General features: G+C 37.4%; 5 protein-coding genes and 2 non-coding genes across 8 annotated transcripts; 3 read left to right on the top strand and 4 right to left on the bottom strand.

Annotated features, from left to right (window-relative positions):
- Nucleotides 1-41: 41 nt before the first annotated feature.
- Nucleotides 42-2,308, bottom strand: LOC106360591 (heavy metal-associated isoprenylated plant protein 6). 2 transcript variants are annotated; one of them, XM_013800211.3, is made up of 5 exons: nucleotides 2,115-2,308; nucleotides 1,883-2,024; nucleotides 1,486-1,784; nucleotides 1,155-1,233; nucleotides 42-881 (listed from the first exon to the last, which is right to left on the bottom strand). In XM_013800211.3, the coding sequence occupies exons 1-5, from the start codon at nucleotides 2,121-2,123 to the stop codon at nucleotides 265-267; spliced, it is 1,146 nt and encodes a 381-aa protein (XP_013655665.2). In that variant the 5' UTR covers nucleotides 2,124-2,308; the 3' UTR covers nucleotides 42-264. The 2 variants fall into 2 exon arrangements, with proteins under 2 accessions (XP_013655665.2, XP_013655664.2); XM_013800210.3 differs by having other exon boundaries at nucleotides 1,883-2,027; nucleotides 2,115-2,250.
- Nucleotides 2,309-3,878: 1,570 nt separating this feature from the next.
- On the bottom strand, nucleotides 3,879-7,523 carry LOC106423950 (FAD synthase). The gene is made up of 16 exons (XM_013864693.3): nucleotides 7,373-7,523; nucleotides 7,105-7,219; nucleotides 6,758-6,803; nucleotides 6,519-6,676; nucleotides 6,321-6,438; nucleotides 6,144-6,226; nucleotides 5,737-6,033; nucleotides 5,565-5,661; nucleotides 5,431-5,481; nucleotides 5,274-5,354; nucleotides 5,093-5,164; nucleotides 4,871-4,933; nucleotides 4,628-4,783; nucleotides 4,416-4,473; nucleotides 4,296-4,348; nucleotides 3,879-4,202 (listed from the first exon to the last, which is right to left on the bottom strand). Exons 2-16 carry the CDS (start codon nucleotides 7,203-7,205, stop codon nucleotides 4,125-4,127), a joined length of 1,512 nt encoding a protein of 503 aa, XP_013720147.1. The 5' UTR covers nucleotides 7,206-7,219; nucleotides 7,373-7,523; the 3' UTR covers nucleotides 3,879-4,124.
- Nucleotides 7,524-8,162: 639 nt separating this feature from the next.
- Nucleotides 8,163-8,246, top strand: TRNAY-GUA. Its single transcript is given in 2 exon segments — nucleotides 8,163-8,199; nucleotides 8,211-8,246. It is a non-coding gene; the product is annotated as a tRNA-Tyr (tRNA).
- A 93-nt stretch (nucleotides 8,247-8,339) lies between these two features.
- LOC106424062 (E3 ubiquitin-protein ligase RFWD3) lies at nucleotides 8,340-11,737 on the bottom strand. Its single transcript, XM_013864801.3, has 13 exons — nucleotides 11,242-11,737; nucleotides 11,014-11,089; nucleotides 10,831-10,920; nucleotides 10,693-10,737; nucleotides 10,413-10,493; nucleotides 10,244-10,322; nucleotides 10,048-10,106; nucleotides 9,843-9,953; nucleotides 9,618-9,754; nucleotides 9,491-9,530; nucleotides 9,330-9,392; nucleotides 9,067-9,260; nucleotides 8,340-8,985 (listed from the first exon to the last, which is right to left on the bottom strand). Exons 1-13 carry the CDS (start codon nucleotides 11,628-11,630, stop codon nucleotides 8,484-8,486), a joined length of 1,866 nt encoding a protein of 621 aa, XP_013720255.1. The 5' UTR covers nucleotides 11,631-11,737; the 3' UTR covers nucleotides 8,340-8,483.
- Nucleotides 11,738-11,846: 109 nt separating this feature from the next.
- On the bottom strand, nucleotides 11,847-11,919 carry TRNAF-GAA. The gene has a single exon. It is a non-coding gene; the product is annotated as a tRNA-Phe (tRNA).
- A 13-nt stretch (nucleotides 11,920-11,932) lies between these two features.
- Nucleotides 11,933-13,117, top strand: LOC106424064. Its single transcript, XM_013864803.3, has 4 exons — nucleotides 11,933-12,086; nucleotides 12,170-12,247; nucleotides 12,559-12,645; nucleotides 12,846-13,117. Exons 1-4 carry the CDS (start codon nucleotides 12,084-12,086, stop codon nucleotides 12,924-12,926), a joined length of 249 nt encoding a protein of 82 aa, XP_013720257.1. The 5' UTR covers nucleotides 11,933-12,083; the 3' UTR covers nucleotides 12,927-13,117.
- Nucleotides 13,118-13,518: 401 nt separating this feature from the next.
- LOC106424063 (serine/threonine protein phosphatase 2A 57 kDa regulatory subunit B' alpha isoform-like) lies at nucleotides 13,519-15,725 on the top strand. The gene is made up of 2 exons (XM_013864802.3): nucleotides 13,519-15,055; nucleotides 15,232-15,725. Exons 1-2 carry the CDS (start codon nucleotides 13,946-13,948, stop codon nucleotides 15,568-15,570), a joined length of 1,449 nt encoding a protein of 482 aa, XP_013720256.1. The 5' UTR covers nucleotides 13,519-13,945; the 3' UTR covers nucleotides 15,571-15,725.
- Nucleotides 15,726-16,407: the final 682 nt, after the last annotated feature.

The raw sequence follows: 16,407 nt of genomic DNA, 5'->3' as shown, positions 1-16,407 counted from the left end.
AGTAGCACAAAAGAACTTGTAAAACAAAGGAGGATCTAATCTTATTATAAAATGAAACTATATTTATTTATATAGTCTATAGAGTAAACCAACCAACATATAAAACCCAACCCACGCCTCTCAAAAACCGGTTCTACCCGGCTAATGTAGCCGGTTTAGATTACCGGACTCGGAAGTATCCTTAGTATTACAAATTTTGTCATATCTACCTTTTCTCTCCCTATATTTCTTAGTTATTTACACTTTCCTCCCCTCTCATTTCACTTACATAACAGAACACCCGTTTGGATTCTCATCGCTAAACATTTCAGGAGCACGCATATGAGCATAAGGATCTGCATACCCTTGGTGGTTCATATACGGTGGTGGTGGTGCTTGTTGTCCATACCCTTGGCCGTATCCTTGATTCATATACGATTCATGTACGTATCCTTGGTTCACGTACGGTTCTTGAACATAAGATTGAGATGATTGACCTTGCATCATGTAGTGTTGTTGACCGTACACTTGTCCTGGTGGGTTGTAATACATGGGCTGAGGTTGATACCCATAACCGCTATACTCCGATTTCTTCACATCCAACGTAGCACCACCGTCACCTCCTCCGGCTGAGGCAACTTCTTTCTTCTTTTCACCACCACCGTCCTTCTTTTCTCCAACATCTTTAGTCTCTTTCTTTTCACCAACACCTTTGTCCTTCTTCTCCCCGCCAGCTGGAGCCGCCGCAGCTGCCACGGTGGCTCCCTCCTCTTTTTTGGGCGGAACAACTTCGACGGTGCGTTTAAGCTTCTCGTTGAGATAAGGAGTGAGTTGTTTAACGTCAATGATCCCCTTCACTATCACCAAGTCCTTGGTGCTATCAATGGCCACTGATTTAACCCCTGTATAAAATAAACATTCACACCATTAATTAACTAACTGTAATTAATAGAATAATAAATTAATCTCATATATTAGGCTAACCACTTCATAGCTAACCATTTGATATGTTTTCACTAAAATAATAAATTGAGAAGCTACCTAGAGGTAGGTCAACCTAATTATAATGATATTTAATCTCTTGTTGCTTCCGTTATCTTCCATCACCAACCGTATCATTTTAATTAATACTAAGAACGCTTCAAAAATGGATCTGATTAGGATAATAAACTCACCCTTAATTTTGTTGACTATTCTCTTGATTTTGTGCTCGCAACCTTCGCAATGTAGTTTCGTTTTCAGAACCACCGTACTCTGCATCACATCAGAAATAATGATTAATCTTTGATTTAATTATAAAAGTCGTAATAATATATATATTTTAAAACATTTCAACCAATGAATTGGATAAGAACGAGTGTAATTTCCGTAAAGGTTTAGAAGTGCAACACACGTTAAAGACCACAAGCAAATGGACTTAAATATTTTTATATACTTTTAAATATGTGACAAAAGAGTTTTTAATGGAAGAAATAATAATTACAGAGATAGGGATGTTATTATTACCTCTTTTGGTGGAGCAGGAGGAGAAGGAGCTTTCTTCTCTCCTTCGTCTTTCTTCATCTCAACTTTTTTCTCACCGGCGGGTTTCTCATCGGCCGGCTTCTTTTCAGCTGGTTTCTCCTCCACCACCTTCTTTTCACCGCCTGAAGGAGGAGGAGCCTCTTTCTTAGGCGCCACGGTAGAGACGATTTCAACCTTTCTCTTCATTCTCTCGGCTACTTTATCACGAACCGCCGAGGGATCTACGTTTCCGACCACCGTCAACTTGTCAGCCTTATAATCAATATTCACATCTTCTACGCCTGAACAAGAACCAGAGAATTTACGTTAGCTATGGTTTAAAACTAGATATGCCACCATAAACTCATATATATATAGAGAGAGATGACTATATATATACCTTTGTGTTTTTTCAAGATTCGTTTGATTTTCTTGCCACAACCTTCACAATGCATATCAAGCTTCATAACCACGACGGTGTTATTACCACCATCGACTGGCTTCTTGTCTCCTTCAGGTTTCGTCACGGTTTCTTCCTTTTTCTGCTAATTTAACCATAACGTTAAGCAACAAAACATAGAGAGATCGAGAGTGAAGAATAAGAAGAAGAAGGAGATTAGTAACTGACTGACCTCACCCATCGTAGTAGATAGAATCAGTATTTTTGATTCTGAATATACACTGGAAAAGATCGAGAGAATATTATGTTTTCAAGACACGAAAAAGTAGGAAGAGGAGGAGGAATATATATAGACCGAGGGTGTGTGCTTAACAATGATGGTAATGATGATACATACTTTATATTGATCATGTGTATTTTAATATTTAATGACATGCATAACACAAGGGTCTGGATTAGTAGGCGAGTTTGTTTATTTTCTTGCCGCCGAGTTGGACTTATCACTAGGTGGGCCCTTTCAACGAGGTTAAACAACGGCGTTTACAATTTGACCGCGTTACTTTATAACCAGAATTGAATTGATGTAAAATGACGGAGCTATGCTCAGCCCATTGAGTTATTTTCGGCCCGTTTAATTTGACTTTATTAGTCAGAATCAAACTTATTTTGCCTTCACTGTAACATGTAATCATCCCTAATTTGTTTCATTTTTTTTGAGCAACGCTTTATTTTTTTCAGAATAAAACACTTTCATATTTGAATTGGGTTTTGTTTAAAAATTGATATATTTTAAAATTAAAATAAAAAATAAAATTTATATCTCTGTTTTCAAGTAATTTAATTTTTATTCCATTATCAAATTGAAATAAAAGTAAACTTAGTGAAGTTTTTACTTTAAAATTTTTGCATATTTTTCTGCAGTTATATTTGTCAACCATCAATAGAATCGACTCCTACATTTTTTTTCTTATTATCTTTAAGCAGCCATAGCCAAATATTTGAACTCTTCATCTCATATAGTGTCTTCGTTAACAAGAACGATCACGTTCCAAATCTTCAACTATGATAGCAACACTGAATATTCCCAACAATGTTTTGAGACTGTGTCGATTTTGGTTAACGAAACATAAACAATAAGACTATTGTCTTATTGGTAAGATCATATCGTATATACATTCACTTTAAAAAAAAAGACATTTACTTTTCTTTTTTTTTGCATTCTTGTATATACAATCCATTTCTTGATACTATTGATGTTTAGTGTTTATTCGACATTTAATTAATACATATTTGATTGTGTTTGGTTAATTGAAGTTGATGCTGCATGATTAGCATATGCTTGTTGTCATGGAAGTGAAATAATTTACTTGAGTAATTTAGCCTACGAAAATTGAAAAATGAATTGTTTGGCATCCTAACTCAAAGCTTAATCATTCTTGATCAATTATCTATGTCCATATGTTCAATTTTGGCAATCAATTAAAAGTTTATCTTAGCTCAAAGCTTAGTCATTCTTGATCAATTATCTATGTCCATATGTTCAAAATTTATCAATCAATTAAAAGTTTCTCTTTGGTACTTAATTAAATCTAAAATCTTCTAGTTAAAGTGTATAGTTTTTATTTTGTCACTACAAACTACTCTTATTGCTTAGATTAAAAAATAACTTGTATTTTGGGATGAGACATTGTTAGAAAGAAAGTGAAAAACCCTAAACGGCTGCTATCTTAAACCCTAAAGCCCTGCACTTGCTTCATTTCCAAGAGTTTCCATTTTTGGCTTCTCTGTTTATTATTAATGACACACTATGTTTCTTCAGTTAATAATGGTGCAGCTTTGTTTTATATCAATTTTAACCGTTTGAAATTAGTGGGTAAACCGAATCCCGGTTATCAATCAGTGTAACACTATCCAGTTCAAGATTTCTCCTATGATCTCCTATTCTTGTAGCTTAGGGGTAGACTACTCAGTATAAAAATTACAGTTTAAGGTAGAATAGTAATAATATAAATATATATATGTGTGTGTGCCTTGTAAAACCAAACAGAGTTAGGGTCAAGTTTCTGAAATCAAGTCTCTTATTAGAATGCCAACATAAACGTATATAAAAGCAACTATTATTCTTTAAAAAGTGTTAAACTCTGATCCTATTCTCTCTGGTTTCTTTATCTCATCGTCTGTGACCAGTACACTGAAGCAGCCTCTCATGCTCTACCGGCAACTAAACCTGTAATGGATGTATCTATTTCATGTCTACGAATACGCCTTCCTTGAATCTCTTGCATAGAGCCTGCACGACTGAGTCAATCCGTGCATTATCCTGTAGAACAAAAAAAAAATAGTAAGGAAACTTATGAAACTTGAAAAAAATGAGGAAATAAATGAAAGCCAGATCTTGTGTGTTTGTTTGTACCTTCCCCTTCAAGCAGATGATGATAGGACCTTGTCTGGATTTCCGGTAACACCCTGTGAAGAAAATTGAGATTAAGCATAGAGAGTTAAGATGCTCTGAGACAGGTCAAAGATTTTATACCAATGTATATGTCTGGGAACTCGAGACCAAGTTTGGTTAGAGGCTCTGCAACTTCAACCTGCATTTCAAGAAAATACAATTCAAAGTCACTACACACACATCACCATGAATCTATTGGGAACTATGAGTCTTGGTTACACACAGATTCTTGCATGAAAAGCAAAGAAGTAGCAACAAGGCCATGGCAAAAAAATTGAAAAGGTAAAACATACATCTGTCAAAGATGTCATCAAGCGCCTTGACGACGCATACAGCTCCATGAGTGATGTACTTCCACCCAATTTGGTTAGCTCGGTCAGACATTCCCACTCCTTCTCGAGCTCCTCGGTGTTTGTAGCAGCAAGAACAATCACATTGCGGCACTTTATCTACATAAATTGATCAGTGATCAAATGGGTATGGAAGGATAAGGATACTTGACTTCAAGTGGCGTTGTGGGTTGTGAGAGCACCTACCAATGGCACCGAAAGCTTTTCATGATGCAGTAGTTCAGTGATTCCTTCCGGTAACTGAGCCATCTGAATTGACAAAAGCAATCAACTTAGTGAGGAACCATATACGCAACAACAATGTATGTACAAACCATATCAAAACGACTCTGATGCTATAAGTTTTTAGCTATTTTGTCTGAAAATATACTAATCCATTAAAATGGTTGTTTTCAAGACTGAACTCACTTCATTCCTGTCACCTGTGCACTGCTCGCTGATAAGATGCCTAAGGTACTCCTCAAACTCTTCATCAGGTGCCTGAATAAACCAACTTTATCAGCTTCTTACACTACAACTGAGTGGTGATTATGGCAATTATCAAACTATCTTAACCACAAGCCTGTCTTAAAATGAAAGAGAAACTTACCAGGCGAACCCCAAATGCCTTAGCAACACCAGCCAGAGTAACATCTGAATGCAAAGGACCAACTCCTCCATATATAAACACCTCCAAAAAGCATCAACCACATTAAATCTATCAGTCTCTCTTTGCATTTTATGCTCATGTGTTTTAACGAACTTACCATATCACAGATAGACCTTTGGCGGTCAACTTCCTCTGATACAGAATCAATCTGTTTAAAAAAAACACAGAGAAGACTGATTTACTTTCTCTGGTTTATTGATGCAACAAAGAACAATGAGTAAAAAATCTTACATCATTTCGAATAACAGAAGTTTGTTGCACAGACCAACCAACAGACGTCAGCTTCTTACACAGACACAGTCCTAACTGGTCTTCAACAGTGCCGGACCTGAGCTATGGAACAGATATATATATCATTATTGTTCTGTTGACACAAATAAAGAGCCTTAGAATAATGACTTACAGAATCTCATCGCCAACGGCAATGACCGAGGCCAAAAGCACCTCATGTTTATGCGAATCACTATCTGCATCATTCTTGAGTGAAGCGTTTTTCTTAACTCTGCCTGCCCTCTCTAACCTCCCATCAGAAAGCAAATAAGCAGGTTTGAATAATTTCTCTTTGCTACTGCTGGTGGTGTCGTTAACAGACAGTAACGCGTTGGGGACAGTATCATGAATACTCCCAATTGATGTGTACCCTTGGTCATAAAGACTGCAATACTTGACTTTGCAAGTTAAGAGAAACGCCCAAACATCTCTGCATAGGAAAAGACTAAAAAATATCAGAATAAAGAACCTTTTTATGGGTGCAAGTGAATAGATCAATAAACTTTATTATTATATGATGAATGAGAAAAAAAGGATTACCTATAAGACCAATCCAAAATAGGATTCACTCTCATAAAGGGAGGCCATCCAGGGGAACTAGGAGAGAACTGCTCTTGACCAACCTGGAAACAAACAATCAATCACAATGATCAAACTTTTTAACATGTTGTACAAAATATTTGAATATGAATGTTGAGATTTGAAGGTGAAGCTAACCGCAGTAGGATCACCAATTCTGACGCCTAGAAAAATAGCTCTAATAGGATTAGCTTTTAACAAAGCCTCCAACCCGGATTTGAAATCTTGGCGAATGATATCAAGTTGCAGATCATAACTGTCCATACAGCATAAGATGATTAGCCAACCAACCAGCAGAAAAAAAATGTAAATGGTAAGTGCAGAGCTTTCTCTTACGTTTGAGCTGCATCATATGTAAATGAATTAATTTCAGTGAAGGCAGAAGGGCTCTCGAAGTATATGGTCCGGACTGGAAAGTTTGATATGCCTCCATTAGAACAAGTGAGTTCTTTCTTATGCAAAAAGTAGCCGGCTCTAAGAAGGTGCAGTAACACCTAAAGTTCATTATGAGAGTCACTACTCTATTACTCAGGAGAATAGAAAAGATTAAAAACAGGAAACAGTTTTGAACTTACAGTGGAATCTTTTCCTCCATTGAAACTAAAGGCGACCTCTTCAATACTGCACAAGTTATAGAGATTGAAGAACCAGTTAAGGATATTGCAATAAATGATCTTGACAATGATCACTCACACACATGTCAAACAAGAAATGGACAGGAAGCATATCATTAATTTTCAAAAAGTAGAAAACTTTTATAACTGCTAATGTCTTGTCCAATCCAATCGATTTAATAAAAAAAGACCATAAGAACCAGAAAAAGAGTTATAAAGCTTAGCTTCATGTCTTTGGTCAAAGTTTTGTAAGACAAATGAATCTGAAGATGAAGACTTGCAATAAGAGAAGAGAGGAGAGAGCTGACGAGTAAAGAGAAAGAGCTCTTCTGATGACGAAGATGGCGTTGTTGTACTTGGTCTTCAACCTCTTATCATCACTTTCTCCAATCGCTTTGTCGATCTCCATCTCTCTCTTCTCTCCTGTGGCAACAATGAAAAGACAAATCCAAAATGCTCTCAAAGCTCAGAATCTAGTAAACCGAGAAAAGACAAATGCTTTGAAATTCGAGATGGTTCATCAGATTGAGAGTATCCATAGATTCAGGAGCTTTCGGACAAGCTGAAAGTTCTCACCTTTTTCCGACAACTCGAAAATGGCGTCGGAAGTACAATTAGATTGCTTCTCGAGAAGAAGAAGAAGGAGACAGAAAGGAGATATTCGTTTCGGACAATGTGAGATTCTTTCAATAAAGGTTGGAACTTTATGGATATTTAAATTCTCTTATAAATATATATAAATACATTCCAAAGTTTCATCCTTTTATTGCCACACCTTGATTTATCTATAAAACCCACCTAAAATCTTAAAATGTGATATAAAAACAAAACAAAAAAAAATCTATATATAAAAATAAAATAAAACTGAGAAAGACAAAAGCTTTGCTCATTTTAAATTTTCTTATTTGCAGAAATTAGATCCTCATAAATTCCTACGTAATTAACTTTAATGCTGAATTTTCATTTCCAGTCAAATAATAGTTCTATATCTATTCTATTAAGAAGCTTCGCTTTCATAGGATTAACGAATGAATAGTTATGTAGACAAGTCACGGTCCAATGATTTTGCTTTTATGACAACTTTACTTTGGGCAATCTGAGTGAGTGCGCGTGCGTGCGTTTAAACACCTAATCGCAGTCGCACACCGCAACAACCAATAGCGTCGCTCGTATCAAGGTCATACACGTTTTCTTAACCCACATCCCACGTTCATCTCTGACTTTTCACACTACGTATCATGTTCTATAAAGAAAATAACAACTTTTATAACAAATTTTTCAAACTAAGCCATTTACATGAAAGTAGGCCATTAAATTCTCTAATGAAATATACTAAGTAATTATACTCACCCAGCAAATAACAAGACCGACCTTAGCTCAGTTGGTAGAGCGGAAGACTGTAGTTGTTGCTGTAATCTTTAGGTCGCTGGTTCGATTCCGGCAGGTCGGATTATTTTTTGCCTTTTTACCTCAGCGGCTATTTTCTTTACAATTTATTGCGTACGGTTTTCAAATCATGTATTTATTTCTTGAAATCAACCAATGATTCAAAAGATTTTAAATTAAGCAACTCGTATTTACAACTACATTGCCAGTAATTTATCCATGTCTACATATAAGTATTGGCTACTTAGACTGCACCTAAGACCAAAAGATAGAGATACAAACGATGGACAGGTTAGCCTCTTTACATGTATGTTTGCTCGTTCCTAAGAAGCTGCAATCTATCATCCGTCAAGAGACCGAGCAGAGTGTAACCATTCACGTTAGCGTATTTCACGTCCTGAAGCGGATGATGACTCGCCAACGAGAATCTCTGAGAGACGGCGAAAGTCGAAGGATCTTGCAAGATGAGCTGGCGAGTGGACTCCTCGCAAGACGCAAAAAGCTGCTTCCTTCCTCCCTCGCCAAAGTCTACAATCGATGTTCTTGGCAAACGGATGGTATCTACGGAAGCATGTGTGGATGAAAGCTTCTGAAAACAAAAACCTCGTCTCTTGAGAGAAACATGGAATCCATCTACACCGATGGTGTTAGCTCCGGTTTGAGTCAACGTAGGCTGAGTAGAGACTGTATCATCAGAGGATCCAACTCTCGGTCTATAAGAAGCAACGACATGATCGCTCCAGGGACAATATGAGGATGAAATGCAAACTCCTGGGTTTCCAGTTTCAGGAACCAATGATGGCCTAAACAAACACAAGAAAAAAAAATGAATTGATAAAACTTCTCTAAGCACGAATCCATGTGAAAGAAGCACAAAACCTCACCTTCCCTCGCTGCCGTTGATGTTCCACTGACAAAGACCGATGGAAGAAGCGGACAAGAGAGAACACACATCAGAACTTGGAGTGGAGTTGGTAGAGAGATGATGGATAGTATGAACTGGATTGCTTGTTAAGCCAGCGAACGATGCCAATGGTCCCATGGTTTGACGCATGTCAAACAATAAAACCATTCCGTTCTGTGAAAGAAGAACGTTAGGAGACGCAGGTAAAGTGGAATGAGCAAAGATTAATAAAATGATTAAAACCTGCAGTCCAGCATAAATATGGTGAGAACTGTTGCGATCCCAAGAGCAAGACCAAGGTGCAGCCTACAAGAGCAAAAGGTAAAGTGATCATAAAATCAATCCTCTAAAATCATATTCAAAGCAAATTTCATGAGAGATGGTCAAAAGACTGTATAGCTTACCGGTAGATCATAAGATAAGACAGTGTTGTGGCTCTCCAAGCTGAACAATTGAAAAGATAGGTAATTAGGACAACAATGAAATCACCACAGGAGTGGAAGCTTGCTGAAAAGGTAGCAATGTCCGAACCTTATAACTGATAACTTTTTTCCTAGAGAGCCGAAAACTGCAAGCCCATTATTGTGTGGGGAGATGTGAAGATCTTTTATTGCTCTAGTTGTTGGAGGCAGCATAATGTCATCAATCTCACCCGAATGTAGGCTCATCTGAGATACATATTATTGGAAAAAGTCATATAGTTGCATCACTTGGTGTAAGAAAAAAAAATCAAGAGGCCAAGAATAACAAACTTACTTGCGAAAGCACAAACGTTCCACCAACGCCTGAGAGCCTGCGAGCCAATAACAAAATCTGCCTACCACCATCTATGTCAAATATACGGCCACCATTAACTAGCCGTTCTCCCTACCGAATCAAATGGATGAAAGTGCATCAGACACATAAACACAAACGATACTACAGCCAAAAGTTCTAAAACAATGAGACTAAGATAGAACACCTGATGACTGAAGCTGCAAGAAGGCGCATGTCCATTCTGTTCTTGGTAGATCTTATTACCTACATATAATGCACTTACAAATGTTTAGATAGATATTTGCATCACATTTCAAGAAAACCAAAAACAGACAATTATTTCACTTAAAGATAAACCACTGTGTGTGTTGCAACCATGAAGCATGTTATTTTGTAGTTACCAGGTGTATATTTCTCTTGAGAAGCCACGTTAGACTCTCTCAGTGCAGCATTAGTCGTGCTTTCCATATAAGCTATCTTCTGCAAAACCAAAGTTTCCAGCCTTGAACTATCTAAAAAGAGAAACAAGTGCCAATAGTGACCATGTTACAACGAACACTTAGACTGTACCTTTTTCAGCTTACTGACTTCTGATCGTAGCTCTGCTTCTCGTTTTCTCCATTGAGCTTCTTTGCTAGTCCAACTAGCATTCTACAAGATATTTAAGAATAGAGTGTTAAAACTCTACGAGACTAGTACAAAGTGCTACACACATGTTACTAATTTACTATCAAATGACAGTCTAACACAAGCCATAACCAACATAGATGACATAATAAAGTGAACACATCAAGAGGCAAGGTAGCAATTTAAAGAAGTAAGCTCAGAATACTACAGTAATGTGTCTTACCTTCTGTTCGATTGAATTTAATTTACCCTCCAGGAATAAGATTCTCTGTGAGAACATAACAAAAAAAAACGAAAATCAGATTCTGATCCCGTAATTAGCTTCCATGTATATATCTTACAACAACACTCAATGTCTAACCTTGTGTGCGTCATCATCTACTGCAGCAATCCTCGACGCAAAGATTTTCCGGACATCTCTAAGACCACACGTCCTGTTGCATTGGGGACACTATAAAAGAAGAAAGATAAATGTATCAATCATCAATAACACATCAAAGGGATGTGGATAAGCACATTAACAACCACAAACACACACACATACCTTCCCTGCACTTCTTGGCTGCTTTAACCACTTCTTGATGCAAGAAAATCCATACAAGTGCCCACAAGGAAGACAGCTTCAATCGTCACCAAGGAAAAAAATAAACAAAAGGAAACTATAAGTTTCACTTCGCAATCAATTGAAGAAACCTAATAATCTAATTACAGTCCTAAATTATCAAATTGATGGAATAATTTGTTAACAATGAGTGGAATCGAGTATATATACCAGACTTGATGATCGCCGCCGTTAGTCCAAATCTCCATACAAATCAAGCACGATGTTCCCTCACCCTCGCTAGGTTTCCACGCCGCATCCTCTTCCTCCTGCGATCCTGAAGTCGAGCAAACTCCTTCTGCTGACCTTATCTGCTTCTCTTTCTCCTCACTCTCCTCCTGAGAAGCCCTGGGCGTGTGTGACACAGATGTATGTACTCTGATTTGGCTTTCTTCGTCTTCTTCTTCCTCTTCTTCGGTGTCGTCTTCTTCTTCTTCATCTTCCTCTTCTTCCGTGTCGTCTGCTTCTTCTTCGTCGTCGTAATCGTGTCCGTCTTCTTCATCGAATTCTTCGATTGTCACTCCGCCACCTCTGAAGGCGTAACGCCGGCGGGGCGGCATTAGGGCGACGTCCGAAACTGAGCGCCAAAGGAAGAAGGAGAAGACCAACAGTTAGCGCTGAGTACTTTCTTCGAGATCTCGAGGAATTAAAAAAACTTCGGAATAAACATAAGAAGAGATATATACACATTTTAGATAGCAGAACAAACCCGCTGAATGAATTAGAGTGTCTCATATCCAAATTAAAATATAAAAAAATTCAAAAAAATTTATTATTGCGGTGAGCGTGGATCGAACACGCGACCTTCAGATCTTCAGTCTGACGCTCTCCCAACTGAGCTATCCCCGCTTGTTGTTTCTTAAAGATATTAAAGATTAATATTAGCGAAAATAATATTTTTTTGAAGTATAAAGCAGAGCGACGACTCGGGGAAGTAGATGAAATTTTGATCCATCTGCGATTATCTTTTTGTCGAAATTCCCAATTCCTGAGTCAAGAACCCTAATTTCAATATGGTAAGATTCGTTGTTCAATTTCGCAGCTTCCATTTCGGATTTGTTTTTTGTTTTAAAACAGATGATGATATTCCATTCGACAGGTTTGCATAATGTGTTTGGTGCCGCTGTTCCTCATCCCGCTTGTCAATTTACTGCCTCGGATCTTTGATTTGTTAATGGTAAACTGGATCTTGCTTTGTTTATAATCTTACATGTTTGATTTTTCTTCGATAAGAATGATCAGATTCATGGGGTTATTATTAAAAAAAGTTAGGAACCATAATAGTTTTGGAGATTAGGATGGTAGGAGATTGTTTCATGTTTAGAAATAAAATGATAGAACTAAATCAGGAAGAAGAAGAAGAAGAATAGTCTGTAGAGGTCATGTTTTTTTTGAATCTTGCAAGTAGTTTTAAGTATAAGATGTCTTGTTTTTTTGTAATCATTGGTTGGTTTCTTGAGTTTTTGTCTGTTCATGTTTGAAAACTAGGCCAAAGTGTATGGATGGCTCGGATGGGAGTACAGGAAGCCAGCGAGAGTTCCTCCAGCTTGTCCTTTCAAGCCAACTGTCACCAAAGTAAGCTGAAATTATCTACTTACGTCGTTGAGTCTTTTCTTAGTTGAAGCAGTTTAGCCGATGAAATGCTCTTAAGTTATTGTTTTTACGTTATATTTCAGATGATCCAATTAGTTTGCTTTACTATCTGTCTTGAATATTCACTTTCTTTAATCTGAACATCTGGTTGCTTTTGTGAATCTTAACACTTGATGTTACAGGTAGCTGCAGAAACAATAAGTGAAGGTACAGAAACAATAGCTAAACCAGAGGATACCACTGGTGGGGTTAAGCAGGATTGAAGCTTTAGTCGTCCTCCCTCCTTTAATAAAGCTTTTAACATTCTGTGGACATGTTTTGGATAAGAGAGGAACCTTTGTGTGTGTGTGTGTGTGTGTGTGTGTGTCATAATAATGTACGTTCAAAGTTTATTGTCATTGTTGTAACAGATAATTTTCTTATATAATGTTTACATGTGCAAGACTTTGAATTCCTCAGCAACTTAAGGATCAATCACTCTATGTTACCTAATTGTATTTTTATAGCATTGATATATGCTAAGTTGAACTGAGCTTATAATTTAAAGTTTAGAAACACCTAAACTAAGCACACCAATCTAGATATAATTTCAGTTTCCTTGAAGTAGATTATGTCTTCTTGTTATAGACTATATCTATGTTTCTTTTTAATTGAGGTTTAAAATTAATGCAGAAATATTAGGATGCTAATTTCTATAAAATTTATCTTGGTTCACAAAAATATCATTAAATAAAATAAAATTAACCAATAAAAAAAAGAATTTTATGTAATTAGTTACAATGTCAAATGATACTAAATATTTATTTAGAATAGTGAAAATAATACTATTTTTTTAGCAACAGTAAAAATAGTACTACTTAATTTGTAAAAAAAAAAAAAGAACTTCAACATCAAATAAATTGTTACAGTTGGAGTATAATATACCCTTTGGTTTTCTTCAAAGGTTTTATTCTCCAGAGTTAATAACACCTTTTATCGTTACCTTAATTTTAGAAACAAAAATGAAAAATAATAATAATATTAATATTAATATCATCGTGTCTTGGTTGATTTTGAATAAACAAAAGAAAAATATTTGTTATCTCTGTTTTTCGATTAAAGATCATTTCTCTTTCGCCATCTTCCGATTTGAATCGCCGGAAAAATCCCCTGTACAAATATCCGAAGTTATCTTCGATCAATCCGTCGCTCCCGATCCTCCGAGTTTCAAATCCATGCTTGATCCAATCGAGACTTCTCTCCCACTGAATCTCTCCACCTAGGGTTCAACTAAGGCTTCGCGATGTTTAAGAAGATGATGAAAAGCGGGAGCCGAAAGCCCTCTCGAAACGACGCCGGATTCGATCCTAACTCCACCAATATGGTTGTCAACCACGCGTCACGCCCCTCTCCTCTCCCTCCTCCTTCTCCAACCACCACCAAACAACCTCCTCCGATGCACTCAATCGAGCCCCTCCCCTTACTCCGAGACCTCCCTCCTCCCGAGCGGCAGCCTCTCTTCCTCCGAAAACTCCAAATCTGCTCCTTCCACTTCGATTTCACCGACCCCACGAAAAACGCTAGAGAGAAAGAGATCAAACGGCAAACGCTGCTCGAGCTAGTCGATTACATCCAATCCGGAACGGCCAAGATCATCAGCGAGCTTTGCCAGGAAGAGATGGTGAAAATGATCTCCTCAAACATCTTCCGCTCCCTCCCAGCATCCGCGGGCCAGGAGCCCGCGGATCCTGAGGAGGACGAGCCTTACTTAGACCCCAACTGGCCTCACTTGCAGCTCGTTTACGAGCTGCTGATAAGATACGTTGTTCCTTCAGATACCGACACAAAGATCGCGAAACGGTTTATCGATCATTCCTTCGTGTCTAACCTCCTCGAGCTCTTCGAAACCGAGGATCCGAGAGAAAGAGATTACCTGAAAACAATTCTCCATAGGATCTACGGGAAGTTTATGGTTCATAGACCTTTTATTAGGAAAGGGATCAACAATATCTTCTATAGGTTTGTTTACGAGACGGAGAGACACAGTGGGATTGGTGAGCTTCTGGAGATCATGGGGAGTATTATAAACGGTTTCGCCTTGCCGATGAAGGAGGAGCATAAGCTGTTTTTGATCAGGGCGTTGATACCGTTGCATAAGCCTAAGCCTATTGGTGTGTATCATCAGCAGTTGGCTTACTGTGTTGTTCAGTTTGTTGAGAAGGATTATCGGCTTGCGGATACGGTGATTAGAGGGTTGTTGAAGTATTGGCCGGTGACGAATTGTAGTAAGGAGGTTCTGTTTCTTGGTGAGCTTGAAGAGGTTCTTGAAGCTACGCAGCCTGTTGAGTTTCAGAGGTGTATGGTTCCTCTGTTTCAGCGGGTTGCGCGGTGCCTTAATAGCTCTCATTTTCAGGTTAGTATTTTGCATATTGAGGCAAAGATCTTGGCAAAACCTTTAGAGTCTGGAACCTTTGTTATTCAGCTTCTTGTACTAAAAACATATGTTGTGTGTTGATTGTCTGTTTCTAGGAATTTTTTAAATATTTTTATTTAGGTTGCTCACATATATAACTCACCATTGCGATGCAGGTTGCAGAACGGTCTCTGTTCTTGTGGAACAGCGAGCACATTGTGGTTCTAATAGCTCAGAACCGAAGTGTAATCCTTCCCATCATTTTCGCTTCCCTGGAGAAGAACACAGAGTCTCATTGGAACCAAGCGGTTCACGGTCTAAGCGAGAATATAAAGAGAATGTTCATGGAGATGGACCCTGAGCTGTTTGAAGAATGCCAGCAAGAATATGAAGAGAAACAGTCCAAGTCGAAAGAAGTGGAAGAGCAGCGGCAGAGTAGGTGGAGGAGATTAGATGAAGCAGTGGAAGAGCGTGAAAGAGTAGTAGGAGAAGAGGATCATATGATCATTTCTTAGAAAAATACCAAATCACTTTCTCTTGATCTATCTAAGCATATTACAATTATTTCATATATTTTCTTACTTATTATAACTTTGGCTGTCTATAACGGTAAGTACATTTTTGTAGTGCTAATTCTTATTACCTAACAAAATATGAATTTATGTTACCATATATATGCATAAACAGTTAATTACATTATTGATGAAATTAAGATATATACCTTAATGGTTCTACTTCTGCCTAACGGAGCTTATCAAGATGTATTTGAAGATTTGCCAATAGGCAATTAATTAGTGCAAACAGTTATTGTCATAAGAGGATGAGGTGTATAGAAAATGATAACGTCTCACTATGCATGATGTTATTTGTGTTTCTGTCACTCAAGTCTAAGATGTTTTTTAAAACAAAAACGAGAGTGAATCATACAACATTTTGTAGATGAGGTAATCATGTTTCGTTTACTAATAAAGCATATTTGTATATAACATTTTCTCATGTTTACTTTAGCCCCAAGATGATCTGTAGTTGTCCTCTATACTAGCCCCTAGATGATGATTGCAACCACTACATAAACGGTTTGTTAAAAAGTCTTCGCTAAATGTTTGTTAAGATGATGAATGATTAAAACAAATAAAAAAGTAGTATATGCTTTGCTTAGGGTGAGTAGTGAAGCTAGCTAGTTGGCAAGTAATGGCTTCTTTTGGCGGCCAAGCAATTCTCTCTCTCTCTTTCACATACACACAATCCTCTACGCCAAAACTTAAATAAACTCCTCTTAAATAAATTCCTCACAACACATTCAAAAATATTCTTATAACTAATCTATTATATATTAGTGACACGTTATCAAA

This window comes from Brassica napus, chromosome C2 (genome assembly GCF_020379485.1).
Source record: "Brassica napus cultivar Da-Ae chromosome C2, Da-Ae, whole genome shotgun sequence".
In the NCBI taxonomy this organism is placed as follows: Eukaryota; Viridiplantae; Streptophyta; class Magnoliopsida; order Brassicales; family Brassicaceae; genus Brassica; species Brassica napus.
This window is presented reverse-complemented; position numbering and strand designations above follow the sequence as displayed.

Bases quoted from the DNA above. Each gene is read 5' to 3' on its own strand.
- LOC106424064 (XM_013864803.3), top strand. The intron at 12,248-12,558 runs GTAAACTGGATC...TTTGAAAACTAG, and splicing joins GGATCTTTGATTTGTTAATG to GCCAAAGTGTATGGATGGCT. The intron at 12,646-12,845 runs GTAAGCTGAAAT...TTGATGTTACAG, and splicing joins TCAAGCCAACTGTCACCAAA to GTAGCTGCAGAAACAATAAG.
- LOC106360591 (XM_013800210.3), bottom strand. The intron at 1,785-1,882 runs GTATATATATAG...GTTCTTGTTCAG, and splicing joins AATCTTGAAAAAACACAAAG to GCGTAGAAGATGTGAATATT. The intron at 882-1,154 runs GTGAGTTTATTA...TATTTTATACAG, and splicing joins AATAGTCAACAAAATTAAGG to GGGTTAAATCAGTGGCCATT.
- LOC106424063 (XM_013864802.3), top strand. From the start codon at position 13,946: ATGTTTAAGAAGATGATGAAAAGCGGGAGCCGAAAGCCCTCTCGAAAC. The intron at 15,056-15,231 runs GTTAGTATTTTG...ATTGCGATGCAG, and splicing joins TTAATAGCTCTCATTTTCAG to GTTGCAGAACGGTCTCTGTT.
- LOC106424062 (XM_013864801.3), bottom strand. From the start codon at position 11,630: ATGCCGCCCCGCCGGCGTTACGCCTTCAGAGGTGGCGGAGTGACAATC. The intron at 10,921-11,013 runs GTATGTGTGTGT...CTTCTTTTATAG, and splicing joins AGCCAAGAAGTGCAGGGAAG to TGTCCCCAATGCAACAGGAC. The intron at 9,261-9,329 runs GTTTTAATCATT...CTTCTTTCACAG, and splicing joins ATATTTATGCTGGACTGCAG to AACGGAATGGTTTTATTGTT.
- LOC106423950 (XM_013864693.3), bottom strand. From the start codon at position 7,205: ATGGAGATCGACAAAGCGATTGGAGAAAGTGATGATAAGAGGTTGAAG. The intron at 6,677-6,757 runs GTAAGTTCAAAA...AATGAACTTTAG, and splicing joins ATGGAGGAAAAGATTCCACT to GTGTTACTGCACCTTCTTAG. The intron at 5,165-5,273 runs GTAAGTTTCTCT...TGGTTTATTCAG, and splicing joins AGGCATTTGGGGTTCGCCTG to GCACCTGATGAAGAGTTTGA.